Source organism: Cetorhinus maximus, chromosome 12, assembly GCF_964194155.1.
Source record: "Cetorhinus maximus chromosome 12, sCetMax3.hap1.1, whole genome shotgun sequence".
Classification (NCBI taxonomy): Eukaryota; Metazoa; Chordata; class Chondrichthyes; order Lamniformes; family Cetorhinidae; genus Cetorhinus; species Cetorhinus maximus.
The window spans coordinates 61833545-61855144 of record NC_135890.1 but is presented as its reverse complement, the minus strand read 5'-3'; the positions used below and the strand labels follow the sequence as shown (position 1 = coordinate 61855144).

Genomic DNA, 21600 nt, shown 5'->3' with positions numbered 1-21600 from the left:
AGCAGGGTTAGGAAGGTTAAGAAAATGTAGTTGCATACCTGGGTACGGGTGTTAATCACTTGTACATACTGTTCACTATTGTAAATAAACTCTCAAGAATGTCTCCCTGCCTGTGGCTCCTTGTTCTGATGAGCAGTGTTTTTGTCACTCAGATGTGAAACCTTTCTGTACAAGATAAAGGCGGGTATCTCAGTCCAGGGCCTCTTCCCTGTGCTCTGAGCAGCCTTCAGACCAAAGTGATGGTCCAGCCTCACACTCCCTGGACACATCACTGATGCCTGTACCTCGATGGTGCTGGTCATTGCTGCCAGAATGTAGTGGGCAGGCGTCACAGAGTTCCATCATTCTCTCTGTGTGCTCTCAGCACCTTTAAGGTGGGGCTGGCCCCCATCTCTTCAGCATCTATGTCCAGCGACGCTGTGCTCCTGAAGGGCTCAGGTGCTGAAGGCGGACAAAGGATCAGAGGCTTTTAAAGTTTCATGGCTGCGACTCTGAGATGACCCTGATCACAGCGCAAGTGAGCTGCCCTTGGCCAGACAGGAGTCAGACATTCTCATAGGCTATGTGAAGATCTATGGAGTGTCCTCACTGCATGTCATCATCATCCTCCCACAATTGAGCAACTAATAGGGCTCCCACTGTGTCTCCATGACAGGAGCATTCTCACAGAGGGTATTCGCACTGCCATAAGCCAGACTGGAGTCAAACGTTCACAGATGCGATGTGAGGATCTATGGGACACCTCACTGCATGTTGTCATCATCCTCCACAAATCGTAGCTATGAGGGTCTCCCAAGTGCGCCTACCTCATCTGGCCAGTGCGAGGGCCTCATTTCCATCACGGTCGCCTCCGAGGACCTCCTCATCATTATTCCCATCGGTGTCCTCTTCATCGGAGGAGACGTGCAGCTCCTCCAACTCCTCCTCAGCCAGCTCCTCTCCCCGTTGCAGCACCAGGCAGGTTGTAAAGGGCGCAGCAGATGATGACGATGTGTGACACCCTGTGTGGACTGTATTGCAGGGCTCCACCAGACCGGTCCAGGCACTGGAACCTCATCTTCAGCGCCACCAAGTTGCGATCTTCTGCATGAGCCTCATTATAGCGTCACTCTGCTACAGTCTGAGGCCGCCACACAGGAGTCATCAGCCACGTCCTCTGCGGGTAGCCCTTGTCCCCGAGGAGCCAACCCTGCAGCCTCTGAGGACCCTGGAAGACTCCAGAGATCTGTGACCGACTGAGGATGTAGGCGTCATGGACACTCCCTGGAAACCATGCGCACACCTGCAGGATGCGTTTCTGATGGTCTCATACCAGCTGCACATTCAGTGAATGGAAACCCTTGCGATTGATGTAGTTCGTTTCGACGGAGATCTGAGTGTCATGTGAGTGCAATCGATCACACCCTGCACCTGTGGGAAACCCGAGATCTGGGCAAATCCAATCGACCTTGCATCCTGGCTGTCCTGGTCCTGGGTGAAATGCACAAAGTTGTGTGCCCTTGCAACAATAGCATCCATGGCCTCATGGATGCATTTGTGGGTGATGGATTGTGAAATCCCACAGAGGTCACCTGTGGAGTCCTGGAAGGAGCCACTGGCATAGAAATTGAGCGCCGTGGTCACTTTCACGGCCACTGGCAGTGGATGCCCTTCATGTCCCTGTGGTGCCAAATCCTGCAGCAGGTGGCAGATGTGACCGACCAGTTCCCTGAACATGCACAGTCTTCGGCGACACTGGTTCTCAGTCGTCTGCAGGAATGAAAGGCAGTGTCTATAGACCCTGGGTGTCACTAGGCGCTGGCCAGCGATGGCTCACTGTGGCTCTTTAACGGCGTGTGCGGGAGCCCCAGCTGCCACTTCATCCAGAGGTTGTTGCTCCTCCCTCTGCGCAGCCAGGAGCCTCAGTCACTCTTTCCTCCATCCTCTTCGCTCTCTGTAGGCCATCAGGCATACAACTAATTCACCAGGCTCCATACTCCTGATGTACTCCTGCAGGATGAAAGAGAGAGACACGTGGTTAGCATGGGTATACTAAAAACCTCTCTTGGTTACGTGTGACGGCCCCTTAACACTTCCCGGGGAGTTATGGCCACCAGTTGGATAGCCAGAGATTAGTGCACTGCATGGCTGCCCTATTAGCTTGGGGGACACTGGTCCAAACCCTCCAAGCCTCCGCCAGTGACTGCTCCATGGCCAGCTTTAGCGAGGAGATTGCACAATGTGTGCAGTCGTCCAACTGTTCTGCAGTCCACTAAAACACTCAAGACGTTGCAGCCTGTGCCGGGGTGCAGGGGGGTCACGGGGAGAAGCTCTGGAGCACTTGCTGACGCTTTGATGTCTCTGCATTCCTTCAGTGGGCAGATAAGCTAGAAGCCCAACTCCAATCATATCAATGGCTGCACTTGAACTGTCTCAGCTGCAGAGGAATAGTCACTTTATACAAGTGTCCCTAATGCATGGCCACTTCCCTCACCCACACTACCCTCAGCCCCGAATGCTTGTGTGCGATATTCAACAGCAGAACTGCCCTTTACCCTGACCTCCCCCAACGCCCCTGAAGCTTGAAGTTCAACAGGCGACCCGGGCAAATGCTGCACAACATTACTGTGCACTCACCTCCGAGCTCCCCTCAAAGTGCAGGCCACCAAGTGTATACCTTTTATGTGCTGTTGTGAAACACGTCAGCATGCTTTCCCGCTGATGTGGACGGACAATCCAGTGTGGGTGAGATGATTCTGGCGGGCTGGCCTGATAATGATATGATGTATTACCGATGGCGGGAAACGTGGCCTGCCTTCGGTGGGCTGAGCAGACGATTGCGAACTGGTTTCCCACCGTCATAAAACCAATCGTGCCACATTGTCCGCTCACACCACTGATCACGCCCAACGCTGGTGGGCACGGAAAATTCCTCCCTTTGTCTCTTTTTGCCTCTACATCTCCACTCTATCTCTCTTACTGTTTCTCTCTCTGTCTCTTTCAATCTCTGTCTGTCTCTCTCTAAATAAAGTATTTGTCCAGCCCACATGCTGGCACTGGCTCCAATCTCACAGGTTAAGGGGTTAAATACTCCTGTTTATCATGTTTGCCTTTCACAGAATGAATTTCATTGGTTCAAAACCAACCTGTAACAGACCTAAGAATGAAAAGAGACAAAAGGGATCAACATAACTGTGTTCTGCCTATAACTTACCTCTTGGAATGTCTTGGAAACGTAGCAAAACAACAAGGCAGATCGAGCCTCTGGCCTAATGTCAATTTTCAGCATCAGAGATCGACAATAAAATTCAGGCAAAGGTGACTAACGTTATGGTCAAGTTCCCTTTAATTTTTGCACTGATTCCTCAACATTTCTGTCCAAAGTCCTCGCTCGTTCATTACTATAACTCCACCCTCATTGCAAAGAGAAGCTCACACAAATTTCCTATAGTCAAGTTTCTGCGGGAATGGATTCACGGTGAAGCACTCAGGCGCAGAAGGGGACGCAATCAATATTTATGGGATTTTACAGGAATTCTTTAGCCCACTGTTTCTCTTGCTGGGACATGCACAGGAATTCCTGGAACTATGTTTCTCGATGGCTTTGGAGGTTCATTAGAAATTCAACAGCTTCCACAATGTCATTTGATAAACACCCAGTGCCAGAAGTGGAAATGCTGGTTTGAAAGTTTTAAAATTTAATTTTCAGAGATAAGGGGCACCCGCAGAGGGTGGGAGTGGAGAATCCAGTGGCAGGCAAAAAGTCGCAAACCCGTCGGTGTAAAAACAGGCCACAATTCCCTTGAAGGCGTGTTCGTAGTGGGTCGGTTATCTCACCGACTAGTGGCACAAACGCTATTTACATTCATTAACATCTTATGAATGCTCATTAAAACAGCTGCTCACCAGAATCTTTCCAGGCCTTCCAATCTTGCGTTACTCCAGCTGGAATTTACATCAGCCTCAAACCCATTTGAAAAGGGGCGGCGTGCACAAGTTGGACCTCAGTTGGCTGGTAACTTCGAGGTGAGTGGGACATACATAGCCTACCTGCCATAGCGCTGCACCAGTCTTGTTGCGATGAATGCCACTCTGGAGGGGCTGTAGGGTTGGTCTGCTCCTGCTCTTTGCCTACAATGTCCCGGGGAACACCGCTGTGTGTGGTACTCATGCAGGTCTCCACTTTCAGAAACTAGCATTTCAACCGGGGGTGGGCTGTGAAGCGAGGGTGGGGTTGATGAACACAAAGGGGGCAATGGGGAGGGAAGGCTGCGGAATGGCAGTGAGGGGGAAGGGCGAACATGAGGGGCGCCCTCTAACCTCTTGTTACCACAGGAGTGAACAGGAATCTGCTTAGAAAGAAAGGAGGAAGACTTTTTTTTTTGTAAAAATATACTTTATTCATAAAAAATCTTCAATCACATTCAAAACCATTTCAAAAACAACATTACAAGGGTACAATCCAGGTTAAACTTTTACAAAATGTATCACCAGGTGCATCAGTACAAACAATATTACAATCATTTACAGCCTTTCATTTTGATCTGTACAGCCCGAGGGGCTCTAAACAGTTCCCAGTCTCTCGGTGCGCTGTGGTAGAAAGGTCTTAGACAGCGACCCTTCCCCATTGCGCCTTTGCGGCAGCTGCCCCAAGCTTTAGTGCGTCCCTCAGCACGTAGTCCTGGACTTTGGATTGTGCCAGTCCGCAACAATCGGTCGGGGACAACTCTTTGTGCTGGAAGACCAACAAGTTTCGGGCAGACCAAAGCGCGTCTTTCACCGAGTTGATGATCCTCCAGCTGCAGTCGATGTTTGTCTCGGTGTGTGTCCCTGGGAACAGCCCGTAGAGCACAGAGTCCTGTGTCACAGAACTGCTCGGGATGAACCTCGACAGCAACCACTGCATCTCTCTCCAGACTTTCTTTGCAAAGGCACAATCCACAAGGAGGTGAACAACGGTCTCTTCCCCACCACAGCCACCTCGAGGGCAACGTGCAGAGGGGGTGAGACTCCTGGCGTGTAGGAAGGATCTGACGGGGAGGGCCTTTCTCACCACCAGCCAAGCTACGTCTTGGTGCTTGTTGGAAAGTTCTGGCGATGAGGCATTCTGCCAAATGACTTTGACAGTCTGCTCGGGGAACCATCCCACAGGGTCCACCCTCTCCTTTTCCCTCAGGGCCTCTAGGACGTTACGTGCTGACCACTGCCTGATGGACTTGTGGTCAAAGGTGTTTTTCTGCATAAATTTTTCCACCAGGGACAGGTGGTACGGCACGGTCCAACTACTTGGAGCGTTCCGCGGCAGCGTGGCCAGACCCATCCTTCGCAACACCGGGGACAGGTAGAACCTCAGCACGTAGTGACACTTGGTGTTTGCGTACTGAGGGTCTACGCACCGCTTGATGCAGCCACACACAAAGGTGGCCATCAGTATGAGGGCGATGTTGGGCACGTTTTTTCCCCCTTTATCTAGAGGCTTGTACATCGCGTCCCTGCAGACACGATCCATTTTCGACCTCCAGATAAAGCGGAAGATGGCTCGAGTGATCGCCATCGCGCAGGAGTGTGGAATGGGCCAGACCTGCGCCACGTACAGCAACAGCGAGAGTACCTCACACCTGATGACCAGGTTCTTACCCGCAATGGAGAGGGAGCGTCGCTCCCACATGCCCAGTTTCCTCTTCACCATAGCCACTCGCTCCTTCCAGTTTCTAACGCATGCCCCGGTCCCTCCGAACCATATCCCCAGCACCTTCAGGCCGTCCGCCCTGACAGTGAAGGGGACAAAGGATCGGTCAGCCCAGTTCCCAAAGAACATGGCCTCGCTCTTCCCACGATTTACCTTGGCTCCCGAGGCCAGTTCGAACTGGTCGCAGATGTGCATCAGTCTGCGCACCGACAGCGGATCCGAGCAGAAGACGGCGACGTCGTCCATGTACAGGGAGGCTTTTACCTGAGTGCCTCCACTGCCTGGGATCGTCACTCCTCTTATGCCCGGATCCTTCCTGATGGACTCGGCAAAGGGTTCTATGCAGCACACGAAAAGGACAGGCGAGAGAGGACAGCCCTGCCTGACTCCAGATTTAATCGGAAAGCTATCTGTTTCCCACCCATTGATTGAGACTGCGCTACTGATGTTAGTGTAGAGCAGTTGGATCCAATTTCGAATTCCCTCCCCAAACCCCATTTTGGAGAGCACATCCCCCATGTAGGTGTGCGATATTCTGTCAAAGGCCTTCTCCTGATCCAAGCTGATGAGGCAGGTATCCACACCCCTGTCCTGTACATAGGCAATCGTATCCCTGAGCAGCGCCAGGCTGTCAGAGATCTTCCTGCCTGGCACAGAGCAGGTCTGGTCAGGGTGAATCACCAATTCCAGAGCGGATTTGACCCGGTTGGCGATGACCTTGGACAGAATCTTATAGTCCACATTCAACAGTGAAATGGGTCGCCAATTTCTAATTTCCTCCCTTTCCCCCTTGTGCTTGTAGATGAGAGTGATGATGCCTTTCCTCATGGATTCTGACATGCTGCCGGCCAGGAGCATACTCTCGTACACTTCTAGCAGGTCTGGGCCGATCAAGTCCCACAGAGCCGAATACAACTCCGCCGGCAGGCCGTCGCTTCCGGGGGTTTTACTCTTCTCGAAGGACTCGAGGGCCTTAGTCAGTTCGTCAGGAGTTAGCGGTTTGTCTAGGCTCTCCCGCGTACTGTGGTCTAAGACCTCCGTGATAGAGGACAGGAAGGACTGGGAGGCCGTGCTGTCCGTGGGCTTCACGTCATACAGTCCGGCATAAAAGGATTTGCTGATCCTCAGAATGTCGGACCGTGATGACTTTACTGAGCCGTCTTCTTCCTTCAGGCTGCTGATCACAGAGCGTTCTCTGTGTACCTTTTGGAAGAAGAAACGTGAGCACGTCTCATCCTGCTCCACGGAGCGGACTCTGGAACGGAAGATGATCTTGGAGGCCTCCGAGGCAAAGTGCGAGGCTTGCTGGCCCTTCACCTCTTGGAGCTCCTCCTTGACATCGACCCCCATCGACTGCAGCCGGAGCAGATTCTGCATCTTTTCCTGGAGTCGGGACATTTCCCTCTGTTCCTTTCTAGCTTTCTGGGTGCCTTTGCGGATGAAAAACCTCTTGATGCTTCCCTTGATCACTTCCCACCAGTGTGTCAGGGACTCAAAGAGGGGTTTCACGGTTCTCCAACCTTTGTAATCCCTCTTGAGCTCCTCAATGTTCTCTGGGGTCAGCAGTTGCACATTTAGCTTCCATGCCCCCCTGCCCACCCTCAGGTCTTCCTCCAAGTGGCAGTCCGCCAGTAGGAGGCAGTGGTCAGAGAAGAACACCGGCTTGACGTCGGTGGATCTGACTGTGAATGCACGGGACACAAACAGGAAGTCTATCCTGGAACGAATGGACCCGTCTGGCCGCGACCAGGTGTATCTACGCTGCGCTCCGTCTGCAGGGTTGCTGAAGACGTCGTGCAGCTTGGCATCCTTAACTGTTTCCATCAGGGATCTGGACGTAGCGTCCAATCTGCTTCCGGCCCTGCCGGATCGTCCAGCCGCATCGATGATGCAGTTGAAGTCCCCGCCCAGAATGACCGGCCTGGAGGTCGCCAGCAGCAGTGGGAGCTGCTGAAAAACCTCCAGCCGCTCAGCCCCTTGTGCCGGGCCATACACGTTAATTAACCGGAGTGGAGCGTTCTTGTACATTACGTCTGCTACGAGGAGTCGCCCGCCCACCACCTCCTTGAAGACCTCCTTATGATGAAAATCACTGAAAGCCAATGGCTTCATTAGCACTGTTAAAAGGCGACTCAGAACTCAGTGGTTACACATCACAGTTGCTGCATCTCAAGAGTAACACATAGGAATGTGGAATTTGGGAGTGAGGCAATAGTGAGGGAGACACAGTGTATCATATATGGCATTCATCAATGAAGGGCTGTTACTTCAGTTGCCCAAAACATTCACATTACTATCAAATGTATGAACAAAAGTGCAATTTATTTACATATCTAGCAAATTCGTGACCCAAAAGTAACATCAATTTTCCTTAACTTTTCTAACTCTGCTGCTACGCCTGGGTGCAGCCCCAACTTCCGCAGCAGAGGTAGAGGCAGCTGCTGACTGCTACGTCCTGATGTCTGTGATGACCTTGGTGGATGTCCTCTGGTGGCCCGAGGCCTGGAGGGCACCGGCCTGATAAGGGTCACCTGCTCAGGGGCAAAAGGACCCTCAACGGCCCTGATAAGCTGGAGTGTCCAGGGTCACAGGCAGAGGGGGCTGTGAGCGTCTGCACACCCTTAGAGTGTCCTGAGAGGAGGCCCTCGGGGTGTCCGGCTGATGATCATCTCCCCTGTGGGTGCCCGAGGGCCCCATCCGGACTCCTGCAGGAGATGGTGCACTTGGAGGGGGGTCAAGGTGCCTCATCTCCATGTTGTCTACATCCTGATGGTGCCCACCAGGGTGTGTGGCCATGGAGTGCAGGGCTGAGTGCAAATCCAGCAAGACCTGCTGGACCAAGGTCTCCATGGTGGTTGCCAGCTTTCCCATGGTGACCTCCAGGAGCTCACATGTCGGAGCCACGACATGAGACAGAACACGAACGGGCTCCTCCATTGCTTTCTCTAGCCTGATAAGTGACTGCCTGATGTTCCGCTGCCTGTCATTGTATCTCCAGCATTGAGTTGATGGCCGCTTTCAGAGGCTTATCACCTGACTTGGACTGAGCGAGTGGCTGGTCTCCAGCAGCCCCACCTGGGCTGGAGGCCTGGGCTGTCCCTGCCTCTGACTGCTGCAGGGACGTGTCAGTGAAGTGTTCTCCAGAGAGTGAGCCCGAGCCTAATCTACAACTGTGCCCCACCGAGGTGTGTGTCTCTGAACTGGTGGAGGGTGTGTGTGAGCGCCGGGACGGTTCTTGCAGGGCTTCCTCTTTGGACACGGTCTGGGGGCTCGTACTGGTGCTGGACTGGCTTGGGGGCCTCGATCTGCTGGTGCCTAGAAAATAGGGTTTCAGTTAATGAGCATGAGCTGGATAAGACTGCACGTGACTCACTGTGAATGCCAGGATTTGATGGAGTGATGGAGCTGTGATCCATACTGGGTTGGTGGGAGATGCTGATCTCCCCTTCCCCACGGGAGCGATCCCTGTCCTCCCCAGACAACTCGGCAGCAGCCTCTTCACACTCACTGAGGGCGATGATGTCGGCCGCCGCTCCTCTGGTCTGTGCTGTCTCGCGCCTGTTGTGCGCCAGCTTGGCCTGTATGAAGAAGTAAGAACGGCATGTGATGAGAAGGGATGTAGCAGAGGTTGGGTGAGATGCATGTTCCCTGTGTGTGGTGAGTCCTCCCCAGGAGGGCCAGAGGATGGAGTGTGAGCAACGTGATAGATGGGATGGTGGTGATGTGAAAGTCTCGGTGAGAGAATGAGTGTTGATATGTGCCCTCGCTAATGGTTGTGTGGGACCCCTGAAGAGAGTAGCTGTTTGAGTGCATGATGCCATGATGAGAGTTTGATATTTGAGGGCGTTGAAGGGTGACTTACCCTGGCGGAGCGGATGAGATTATTCACCCTCTCTCTGCACTGGTTGGTATTTCGTGCGTATTTGCCAGACACGCCGACCCTCTCCGCAATGACCTCCCAGGCTGGAGAGGTGAGGCTGCTGCACTTCCCGCAGCCATCCCTGGGATACAGGACTTGCCTGTGCACCTGCACCTCTCTGACCATGGCCTGAAGGGCCTGGTGTCTGAAGCGGGATGCTGCCTTCTTCATGATGCTCTCAGCCCTCTTCTGGCTGCCATACGTCTTTGGTGGGCTGGAGAGAGTGAGATTGTGTGTTCGACTGGCCTTTGAACATAGAGCCTGGGTCTTCAACTCACCAGGTGACTGGGCCCGATACGTGCCGTTGCATAATTAATGACCCTCCAAGTGCGGAATCAGGTGCGAGTTCCTGACATTCCGGCCCGCGGAGTGGACACCACTGAAACTGCCCACTCCCGCACTTAGTCCCATAAACGGAGAATTCCGCCCAAGGAGACCATGGTGTGGATTTGGCATTCTCCACTGCTTCGATTCTTCATGTTTTGACATAAGCTAATGAGATTGGCAGGAAATTCTGAACAGACGATCATATGATTTTGAGCAGGAGTAGGCCACTCAGCCCCTCGAGCCTGCTCTGCCACACAATAAGATCATGGCTGATCTGATTGTAACCTCAACCCCACCTACCTGCCTGCCCCCAACAACCTTTCAACCCCTTGTTAATCAAGAATCTATCTAGCTCTGCCTTAAAAATATTCAAAGACTCTGCCTCCACCGCCTTTTGAGGAAGAGAGTACCAAAATCTCACAGCCCTCTGAGAGAAAAAAATTCTCCTCATCTGTCTTAAATAAGCGACCCCTTATTTTTAAACAGTGACCCCTAGTTCTAGATTCTCCCACAAGAGGAAACATCCTCTCCACATCCGCCCTGTCAAGACCCCTCAGGATCTTAAAGGTTTCAATCAAGTCGCCTCTTACTCCTCTAAACTCCAGTGGAGACAAGTCTAATCTTGTTGGATCTAGTGGTTGGTACTATTGACAGCTCCTGAGGTCTGTCTACGGTGGATAGTGGGGGAGTTGGCATGGTGGGTGTATGGGAAAAGGGTGATGATGGGGTGCATTGGTTGGCACTAAGTTGGCCATAGGGGCTATAAGGGGCCATGGATGAGGGTAGCGAGTCCTGAACTGACATGGGGGACTATGCCTGAGATTCATGTCCCAGGCCAAGTAGCGTTAATAAAAATCACTATAAAAGGAAAATTAAATGCATTAAGTAGGTGATCATTGGCAATTGTATTACATTTCGTTGCAAAGTAATATTTACCTGCTCTGAGCAGAGTCGGTACACTGCTACGATTTTTGCAGCAAGGATTCGAGCACTGACAAATCCCATGGAGTAGAGAGAGATTTCAGCAATCAGAGTATAATCTGGGACCATCATGGCCACGGGCCGGAACAGAACCTGCAGGAGAACAGGTAAGACAGGTGTATCAAACTGTGCACTCTGCTCACCAATATCAAAACGTACATTCTGTTCAACTATATCAAATTGTGCACTCTGCTCACTGATATCAAACTGTACACACTGTTCACTGATATCAAACTGTACACAATGTTCACTGATATCACACTGTACACACTGTTCACTGATATCAAACTATACACACTGTTCACTGATATTAAACTGTACACACTGTTCACTGATATCAAACTGTACACACTGTTCACTGATATAAAACTGTACACAATGCTCACTGATATCAAACTGTACACAATGCTCACTGATAACACACTGTACACACTGCTCACTGATATCAAACTGTACAAAATGCTCACTGATATCACACTGTACACACTGTTCACTGATATAAAACTGTACACAATGTTCACTGATATCAAACTGTACACAATGCTCACTGATATCAAACTGTACACAATGCTCACTGATATCAAACTGTACACAATGCTCACTGATATCAAACTGTACACACTGTTCACTGATATCAAACTATACACACTGTTCACTGATATCACACTGTACACACTGTTCACTGATATCAAACTGTACACACTGTTCACTGATATCAAACTGTATACAATGCTCACTGATATCAAACTGTACACAATGCTCACTGATATCAAACTGTACACAATGCTCACTGATATCAAACTGTACACAATGCTCACTGATATCACACTGTACACACTGCTCACTGATATAAAACTGTACACAATGTTCACTGTTGTCAAACTGTACACAATGATCACTGATATCACACTGTAAACACTGTTCACTGATATAAAACTGTACACAATGTTCACTGATGTCAAACTGTACACAATGCTCACTGATATCAAACTGTACACAATGCTCACTGATATCACACTGTACACACTGTTCACTGATGTCAAACTGTACACAATGCTCACTGATATCACACTGTACACACTGTTCACTGATATAAAACTGTACACAATGTTCACTGATGTCAAACTGTACACAATGCTCACTGATATCAAACTGTACACAATGCTCACTGATATCACACTGTACACACTGTTCACTGATATCAAACTGCACACAATGCTCACTGATATCACACTGTACACACTGTTCACTGATATAAAACTGTACACAATGCTCACTGATATCAAACTGTACACAATGTTCACTGATATCAAACTGTACACACTGTTCACTGATATCACACTGTACACACTGTTCACTGATATCAAACTGTACACAATGCTCACTGATATCAAACTGTACACAATGCTCACTGGTATCAAACTGTACACAATGCTCACTGATATCACACTGTACACACTGTTCACTGATGTCAAACTGTACACAATGCTCACTGATATCACACTGTACACACTGTTCACTGATATAAAACTGTACACAATGTTCACTGATATCAAACTGTACACAATGCTCACTGATATCAAACTGTACACAATGCTCACTGATATCACACTGTACACACTGTTCACTGATATCAAACTGTACACAATGCTCACTGATAACACACTGTACACACTGTTCACTAATATAAAACTGTACACACTGTTCACTGATATCAAACTGTACACACAGTTCACTGATATCACACTGTACACACTGTTCACTGATATCAAACTGTACACAATGCTCACTGATATCAAACTGTACACAATGCTCACTGATATCAAACTGTACACAATGCTCACTGATATCAAACTGTACACACTGTTCACTGATATCACACTGTACACACTGTTCACTGATATCAAACTGCACACAATTCTCACTGATATCAAACTGTACACAATGCTCTCTGATATCAAACTGTACACAATGCTCACTGATATCAAACTGTACACAATGTTCACTGATATAAAACTGTACACAATGCTCACTGATATCAAACTGTACACACTGTTCACTGATATCAAACTGTACACATTGTTCACTGATATCAAACTGTACACAATGCTCACTGATATCACACTGTACACACTGTTCACTGATATCAAACTGTACACAATGCTCACTGATATCACACTGTACACACTGTTCACTAATATAAAACTGTACACAATGTTCACTGATATCAAACTGTACACACTGTTCACTGATATCAAACTGTACACACTGTTCACTGATATCACACTGTACACACTGTTCACTGATATCAAACTGTACACAATGTTCACTGATATCAAACTGTACACAATGCTCACTGATATCAAACTCTACACAATGCTCACTGATATCAAACTGTACACACTGTTCACTGATATCACACTGTACACACTGTTCACTGATATCAAACTGCACACAATTCTCACTGATATCAAACTGTACACAATGCTCTCTGATATCAAACTGTACACAATGCTCACTGATATCAAACTGTACACAATGTTCACTGATATCAAACTGTACACAATGCTCACTGATATCAAACTGTACACAATGTTCACTGATATCAAACTGTACACAATGCTCACTGATATCAAACTGTACACAATGTTCACTGATATCAAACTGTACACAATGCTCACTGATATCAAACTGTACACAATGTTCACTGATATCAAACTGTACACAATGCTCACTGATATCAAACTGTACACAATACTCACTGATATCAAACTGTACACAATGTTCACTGATATCAAACTGTACACAATGCTCACTGATATCAAACTGTACACAATGTTCACTGATATCAAACTGTACACATTGTTCACTGATAACAAACTGTACACACTGTTCACTGATATCAAACTGTACACATTGTTCACTGATATCAAACTGTACACACTGTTCACTGATGTCAAATGGTTCACACAGTTCACTGATATCAAACAACACACACTGTTTACTGATGTCAAACTGTACACGCTGTTCACTGCTATCAAACTGTACACAGAGTTCACTTATATTAAACTGTACACACTGTTTGCTGATGTCAAACTGTACACACGGTTCACAGATATTAAACTGTACACAAGGTTCACTGATATCATACTGTACACTCAGCTTACTGACATCAAATGGTACACAGTTCACTGATATCAAATTGTGCATTCTGTTCACTGATATCACACTGTACACACTGTTCACTGACATCAAACTGTACACAATTCCCTGATATCAAACTGTACACACTGTTCACTGATATCAAACTGTACACTATGCTCACTGATATCAAACTATACACACTGTTCACTGATATCACACTGTACACACTGTTCACTGATATCAAATTGTACACAATGCTCACTGATATCAAACTGTACACAATGCTCACTGATATCAAACTGTACACAATGTTCACTGATATCAAACTGTACACAATGCTCACTGATATCAAACTGTACACAATATTCACTGATGTCAAACTGTACATAATATTCATTGATATCAAACTGTACACTCTGTTCACTGATATCAAACTGTACACAATGCTCACTGATATCAAACTGTACACACTGTTCACTCATATCAAACTGTACACAATGCTCACTGATATCAAACTGTACACAATGTTCACTGATATCAAACTGTACAAAATGTTCACTGATATCAAACTGTACACACTGTTCACTGATATCAAACTGTACACAATACTAACTGATATCAAACTGTACACAATATTCATTGATATCAAACTGTACACAATGTTCACTGATATCAAACTGTACACAATGTTCACTGATATCAAACTGTACACAATGCTCACTGATATCAAACTGTACACAATGTTCACTGATATCAAACTGTACACACTGTTCACTGATATCAAACTGTACACAATACTAAGTGATATCAAACTGTACACAATATTCATTGATATCAAACTGTACACAATGTTCACTGATATCAAACTGTACACAATGCTCACTGATATCAAACTGTACACAATGTTCACTGATATCAAACTGTACACAATGCTCACTGATATCAAACTGTACACAATACTCACTGATATCAAACTGTACACAATGTTCACTGATATCAAACCGTACACAATGCTCACTGATATCAAACTGTACACAATGTTCACTGATATCAAACTGTACACATTGTTCACTGATAACAAACTGTACACACTGTTCACTGATATCAAACTGTACACATTGTTCACTGATATCAAACTGTACACAATGCTCACTGATATCACACTGTACACACTGTTCACTGATATCAAACTGTACACAATGCTCACTGATATCACACTGTACACACTGTTCACTAATATAAAACTGTACACAATGTTCACTGATATCAAACTGTACACACTGTTCACTGATATCAAACTGTACACACTGTTCACTGATATCACACTGTACACACTGTTCACTGATATCAAACTGTACACAATGTTCACTGATATCAAACTGTACACAATGCTCACTGATATCAAACTCTACACAATGCTCACTGATATCAAACTGTACACACTGTTCACTGATATCACACTGTACACACTGTTCACTGATATCAAACTGTACACAATGCTCACTGATATCACACTGTACACACTGTTCACTAATATAAAACTGTACACAATGTTCACTGATATCAAACTGTACACACTGTTCACTGATATCAAACTGTACACACTGTTCACTGATATCACACTGTACACACTGTTCACTGATATCAAACTGTACACAATGTTCACTGATATCAAACTGTACACAATGCTCACTGATATCAAACTCTACACAATGCTCACTGATATCAAACTGTACACACTGCTCACTGATATCACACTGTACACACTGTTCACTGATATCAAACTGCACACAATTCTCACTGATATCAAACTGTACACAATGCTCTCTGATATCAAACTGTACACAATGCTCACTGATATCAAACTGTACACAATGTTCACTGATATCAAACTGTACACAATGCTCACTGATATCAAACTGTACACAATGTTCACTGATATCAAACTGTACACAATGCTCACTGATATCAAACTGTACACAATGTTCACTGATATCAAACTGTACACAATGCTCACTGATATCAAACTGTACACAATGTTCACTGATATCAAACTGTACACAATGCTCACTGATATCAAACTGTACACAATACTCACTGATATCAAACTGTACACAATGTTCACTGATATCAAACTGTACACAATGCTCACTGATATCAAACTGTACACAATGTTCACTGATATCAAACTGTACACATTGTTCACTGATAACAAACTGTACACACTGTTCACTGATATCAAACTGTACACATTGTTCACTGATATCAAACTGTACACACTGTTCACTGATGTCAAATGGTTCACACAGTTCACTGATATCAAACAACACACACTGTTTACTGATGTCAAACTGTACACGCTGTTCACTGCTATCAAACTGTACACAGAGTTCACTTATATTAAACTGTACACACTGTTTGCTGATGTCAAACTGTACACACGGTTCACAGATATTAAACTGTACACAAGGTTCACTGATATCATACTGTACACTCAGCTTACTGACATCAAATGGTACACAGTTCACTGATATCAAATTGTGCATTCTGTTCACTGATATCACACTGTACACACTGTTCACTGACATCAAATTGTACACAATTCACTGATATCAAACTGTACACACTGTTCACTGATATCAAACTGTACACTATGCTCACTGATATCAAACTATACACACTGTTCACTGATATCACACTGTACACACTGTTCACTGATATCAAATTGTACACAATGCTCACTGATATCAAACTGTACACAATGCTCACTGATATCAAACTGTACACAATGTTCACTGATATCAAACTGTACACAATGCTCACTGATATCAAACTGTACACAATATTCACTGATGTCAAACTGTACACAATATTCATTGATATCAAACTGTACACTCTGTTCACTGATATCAAACTGTACACAATGCTCACTGATATCAAACTGTACACACTGTTCACTGATATCAAACTGTACACAATGCTCACTGATATCAAACTGTACACAATGTTCACTGATATCAAACTGTACAAAATGTTCACTGATATCAAACTGTACACACTGTTCACTGATATCAAACTGTACACAATACTAACTGATATCAAACTGTACACAATATTCATTGATATCAAACTGTACACAATGTTCACTGATATCAAACTGTACACAATGTTCACTGATATCAAACTGTACACAATGCTCACTGATATCAAACTGTACACAATGTTCACTGATATCAAACTGTACACACTGTTCACTGATATCAAACTGTACACAATACTAAGTGATATCAAACTGTACACAATATTCATTGATATCAAACTGTACACAATGTTCACTGATATCAAACTGTACACAATGCTCACTGATATCAAACTGTACACAATGTTCACTGATATCAAACTGTACACAATGCTCACTGATATCAAACTGTACACAATACTCACTGATATCAAACTGTACACAATGTTCACTGATATCAAACCGTACACAATGCTCACTGATATCAAACTGTACACAATGTTCACTGATATCAAACTGTACACATTGTTCACTGATAACAAACTGTACACACTGTTCACTGATATCAAACTGTACACATTGTTCACTGATATCAAACTGTACACAATGCTCACTGATATCACACTGTACACACTGTTCACTGATATCAAACTGTACACAATGCTCACTGATATCACACTGTACACACTGTTCACTAATATAAAACTGTACACAATGTTCACTGATATCAAACTGTACACACTGTTCACTGATATCAAACTGTACACACTGTTCACTGATATCACACTGTACACACTGTTCACTGATATCAAACTGTACACAATGTTCACTGATATCAAACTGTACACAATGCTCACTGATATCAAACTCTACACAATGCTCACTGATATCAAACTGTACACACTGTTCACTGATATCACACTGTACACACTGTTCACTGATATCAAACTGCACACAATTCTCACTGATATCAAACTGTACACAATGCTCTCTGATATCAAACTGTACACAATGCTCACTGATATCAAACTGTACACAATGTTCACTGATATCAAACTGTACACAATGCTCACTGATATCAAACTGTACACAATGTTCACTGATATCAAACTGTACACAATGCTCACTGATATCAAACTGTACACAATGTTCACTGATATCAAACTGTACACAATGCTCACTGATATCAAACTGTACACAATGTTCACTGATATCAAACTGTACACAATGCTCACTGATATCAAACTGTACACAATGTTCACTGATATCAAACTGTACACAATGCTCACTGATATCAAACTGTACACAATACTCACTGATATCAAACTGTACACAATGTTCACTGATATCAAACCGTACACAATGCTCACTGATATCAAACTGTACACAATGTTCACTGATATCAAACTGTACACATTGTTCACTGATAACAAACTGTACACACTGTTCACTGATATCAAACTGTACACATTGTTCACTGATATCAAACTGTACACAATGCTCACTGATATCACACTGTACACACTGTTCACTGATATCAAACTGTACACAATGCTCACTGATATCACACTGTACACACTGTTCACTAATATAAAACTGTACACAATGTTCACTGATATCAAACTGTACACACTGTTCACTGATATCAAACTGTACACACTGTTCACTGATATCACACTGTACACACTGTTCACTGATATCAAACTGTACACAATGTTCACTGATATCAAACTGTACACAATGCTCACTGATATCAAACTCTACACAATGCTCACTGATATCAAACTGTACACACTGTTCACTGATATCACACTGTACACACTGTTCACTGATATCAAACTGCACACAATTCTCACTGATATCAAACTGTACACAATGCTCTCTGATATCAAACTGTACACAATGCTCACTGATATCAAACTGTACACAATGTTCACTGATATCAAACTGTACACAATGCTCACTGATATCAAACTGTACACAATGTTCACTGATATCAAACTGTACACAATGCTCACTGATATCAAACTGTACACAATGTTCACTGATATCAAACTGTACACAATGCTCACTGATATCAAACTGTACACAATGTTCACTGATATCAAACTGTACACAATGCTCACTGATATCAAACTGTACACAATACTCACTGATATCAAACTGTACACAATGTTCACTGATATCAAACTGTACACAATGCTCACTGATATCAAACTGTACACAATGTTCACTGATATCAAACTGTACACATTGTTCACTGATAACAAACTGTACACACTGTTCACTGATATCAAACTGTACACATTGTTCACTGATATCAAACTGTACACACTGTTCACTGATGTCAAATGGTTCACACAGTTCACTGATATCAAACAACACACACTGTTTACTGATGTCAAACTGTACACGCTGTTCACTGCTATCAAACTGTACACAGAGTTCACTTATATTAAACTGTACACACTGTTTGCTGATGTCAAACTGTACACACGGTTCACAGATATTAAACTGTACACAAGGTTCACTGATATCATACTGTACACTCAGCTTACTGACATCAAATGGTACACAGTTCACTGATATCAAATTGTGCATTCTGTTCACTGATATCACACTGTACACACTGTTCACTGACATCAAACTGTACACAATTCCCTGATATCAAACTGTACACACTGTTCACTGATATCAAACTGTACACTATGCTCACTGATATCAAACTGTACACAATGTTCACTGATATCAAACCGTACACAATGCTCACTGATATCAAACTGTACACAATGTTCACTGATATCAAACTGTACACATTGTTCACTGATAACAAACTGTACACACTGTTCACTGATATCAAACTGTACACATTGTTCACTGATATCAAACTGTACACAATGCTCACTGATATCACACTGTACACACTGTTCACTGATATCAAACTGTACACAATGCTCACTGATATCACACTGTACACACTGTTCACTAATATAAAACTGTACACAATGTTCACTGATATCAAACTGTACACACTGTTCACTGATATCAAACTGTACACACTGTTCACTGATATCACACTGTACACACTGTTCACTGATATCAAACTGTACACAATGTTCACTGATATCAAACTGTACACAATGCTCACTGATATCAAACTCTACACAATGCTCACTGATATCAAACTGTACACACTGTTCACTGATATCACACTGTACACACTGTTCACTGATATCAAACTGCACACAATTCTCACTGATATCAAACTGTACACAATGCTCTCTGATATCAAACTGTACACAATGCTCACTGATATCAAACTGTACACAATGTTCACTGATATCAAACTGTACACAATGCTCACTGATATCAAACTGTACACAATGTTCACTGATATCAAACTGTACACAATGCTCACTGATATCAAACTGTACACAATGTTCACTGATATCAAACTGTACACAATGCTCACTGATATCAAACTGTACACAATGTTCACTGATATCAAACTGTACACAATGCTCACTGATATCAAACTGTACACAATGTTCACTGATATCAAACTGTACACAATGCTCACTGATATCAAACTGTACACAATACTCACTGATATCAAACTGTACACAATGTTCACTGATATCAAACCGTACACAATGCTCACTGATATCAAACTGTACACAATGTTCACTGATATCAAACTGTACACATTGTTCACTGATAACAAACTGTACACACTGTTCACTGATATCAAACTGTACACATTGTTCACTGATATCAAACTGTACACAATGCTCACTGATATCACACTGTACACACTGTTCACTGATATCAAACTGTACACAATGCTCACTGATATCACACTGTACACACTGTTCACTAATATAAAACTGTACACAATGTTCACTGATATCAAACTGTACACACTGTTCACTGATATCAAACTGTACACACTGTTCACTGATATCACACTGTACACACTGTTCACTGATATCAAACTGTACACAATGTTCACTGATATCAAACTGTACACAATGCTCACTGATATCAAACTCTACACAATGCTCACTGATATCAAACTGTACACACTGTTCACTGATATCACACTGTACACACTGTTCACTGATATCAAACTGCACACAATTCTCACTGATATCAAACTGTACACAATGCTCTCTGATATCAAACTGTACACAATGCTCACTGATATCAAACTGTACACAATGTTCACTGATATCAAACTGTACACAATGCTCACTGATATCAAACTGTACACAATGTTCACTGATATCAAACTGTACACAATGCTCACTGATATCAAACTGTACACAATGTTCACTGATATCAAACTGTACACAATGCTCACTGATATCAAACTGTACACAATGTTCACTGATATCAAACTGTACACAATGCTCACTGATATCAAACTGTACACAATACTCACTGATATCAAACTGTACACAATGTTCACTGATATCAAACTGTACACAATGCTCACTGATATCAAACTGTACACAATGTTCACTGATATCAAACTGTACA

At 44.4% G+C, this 21600-nt stretch overlaps 1 protein-coding gene across 1 annotated transcript in view; it reads right to left on the bottom strand.

The window, feature by feature from the left end:
* Positions 1-21600, bottom strand: part of LOC144687508 (dynein axonemal heavy chain 3-like) — a 706779-nt gene that overhangs the window by 486357 nt on the left and 198822 nt on the right. The window contains exon 14 of the mRNA XM_078553740.1: positions 10851-10988. Coding sequence (XP_078409866.1) covers positions 10851-10988 — 138 coding nt within the window. The remainder of the gene's footprint in view (positions 1-10850; positions 10989-21600) is intronic.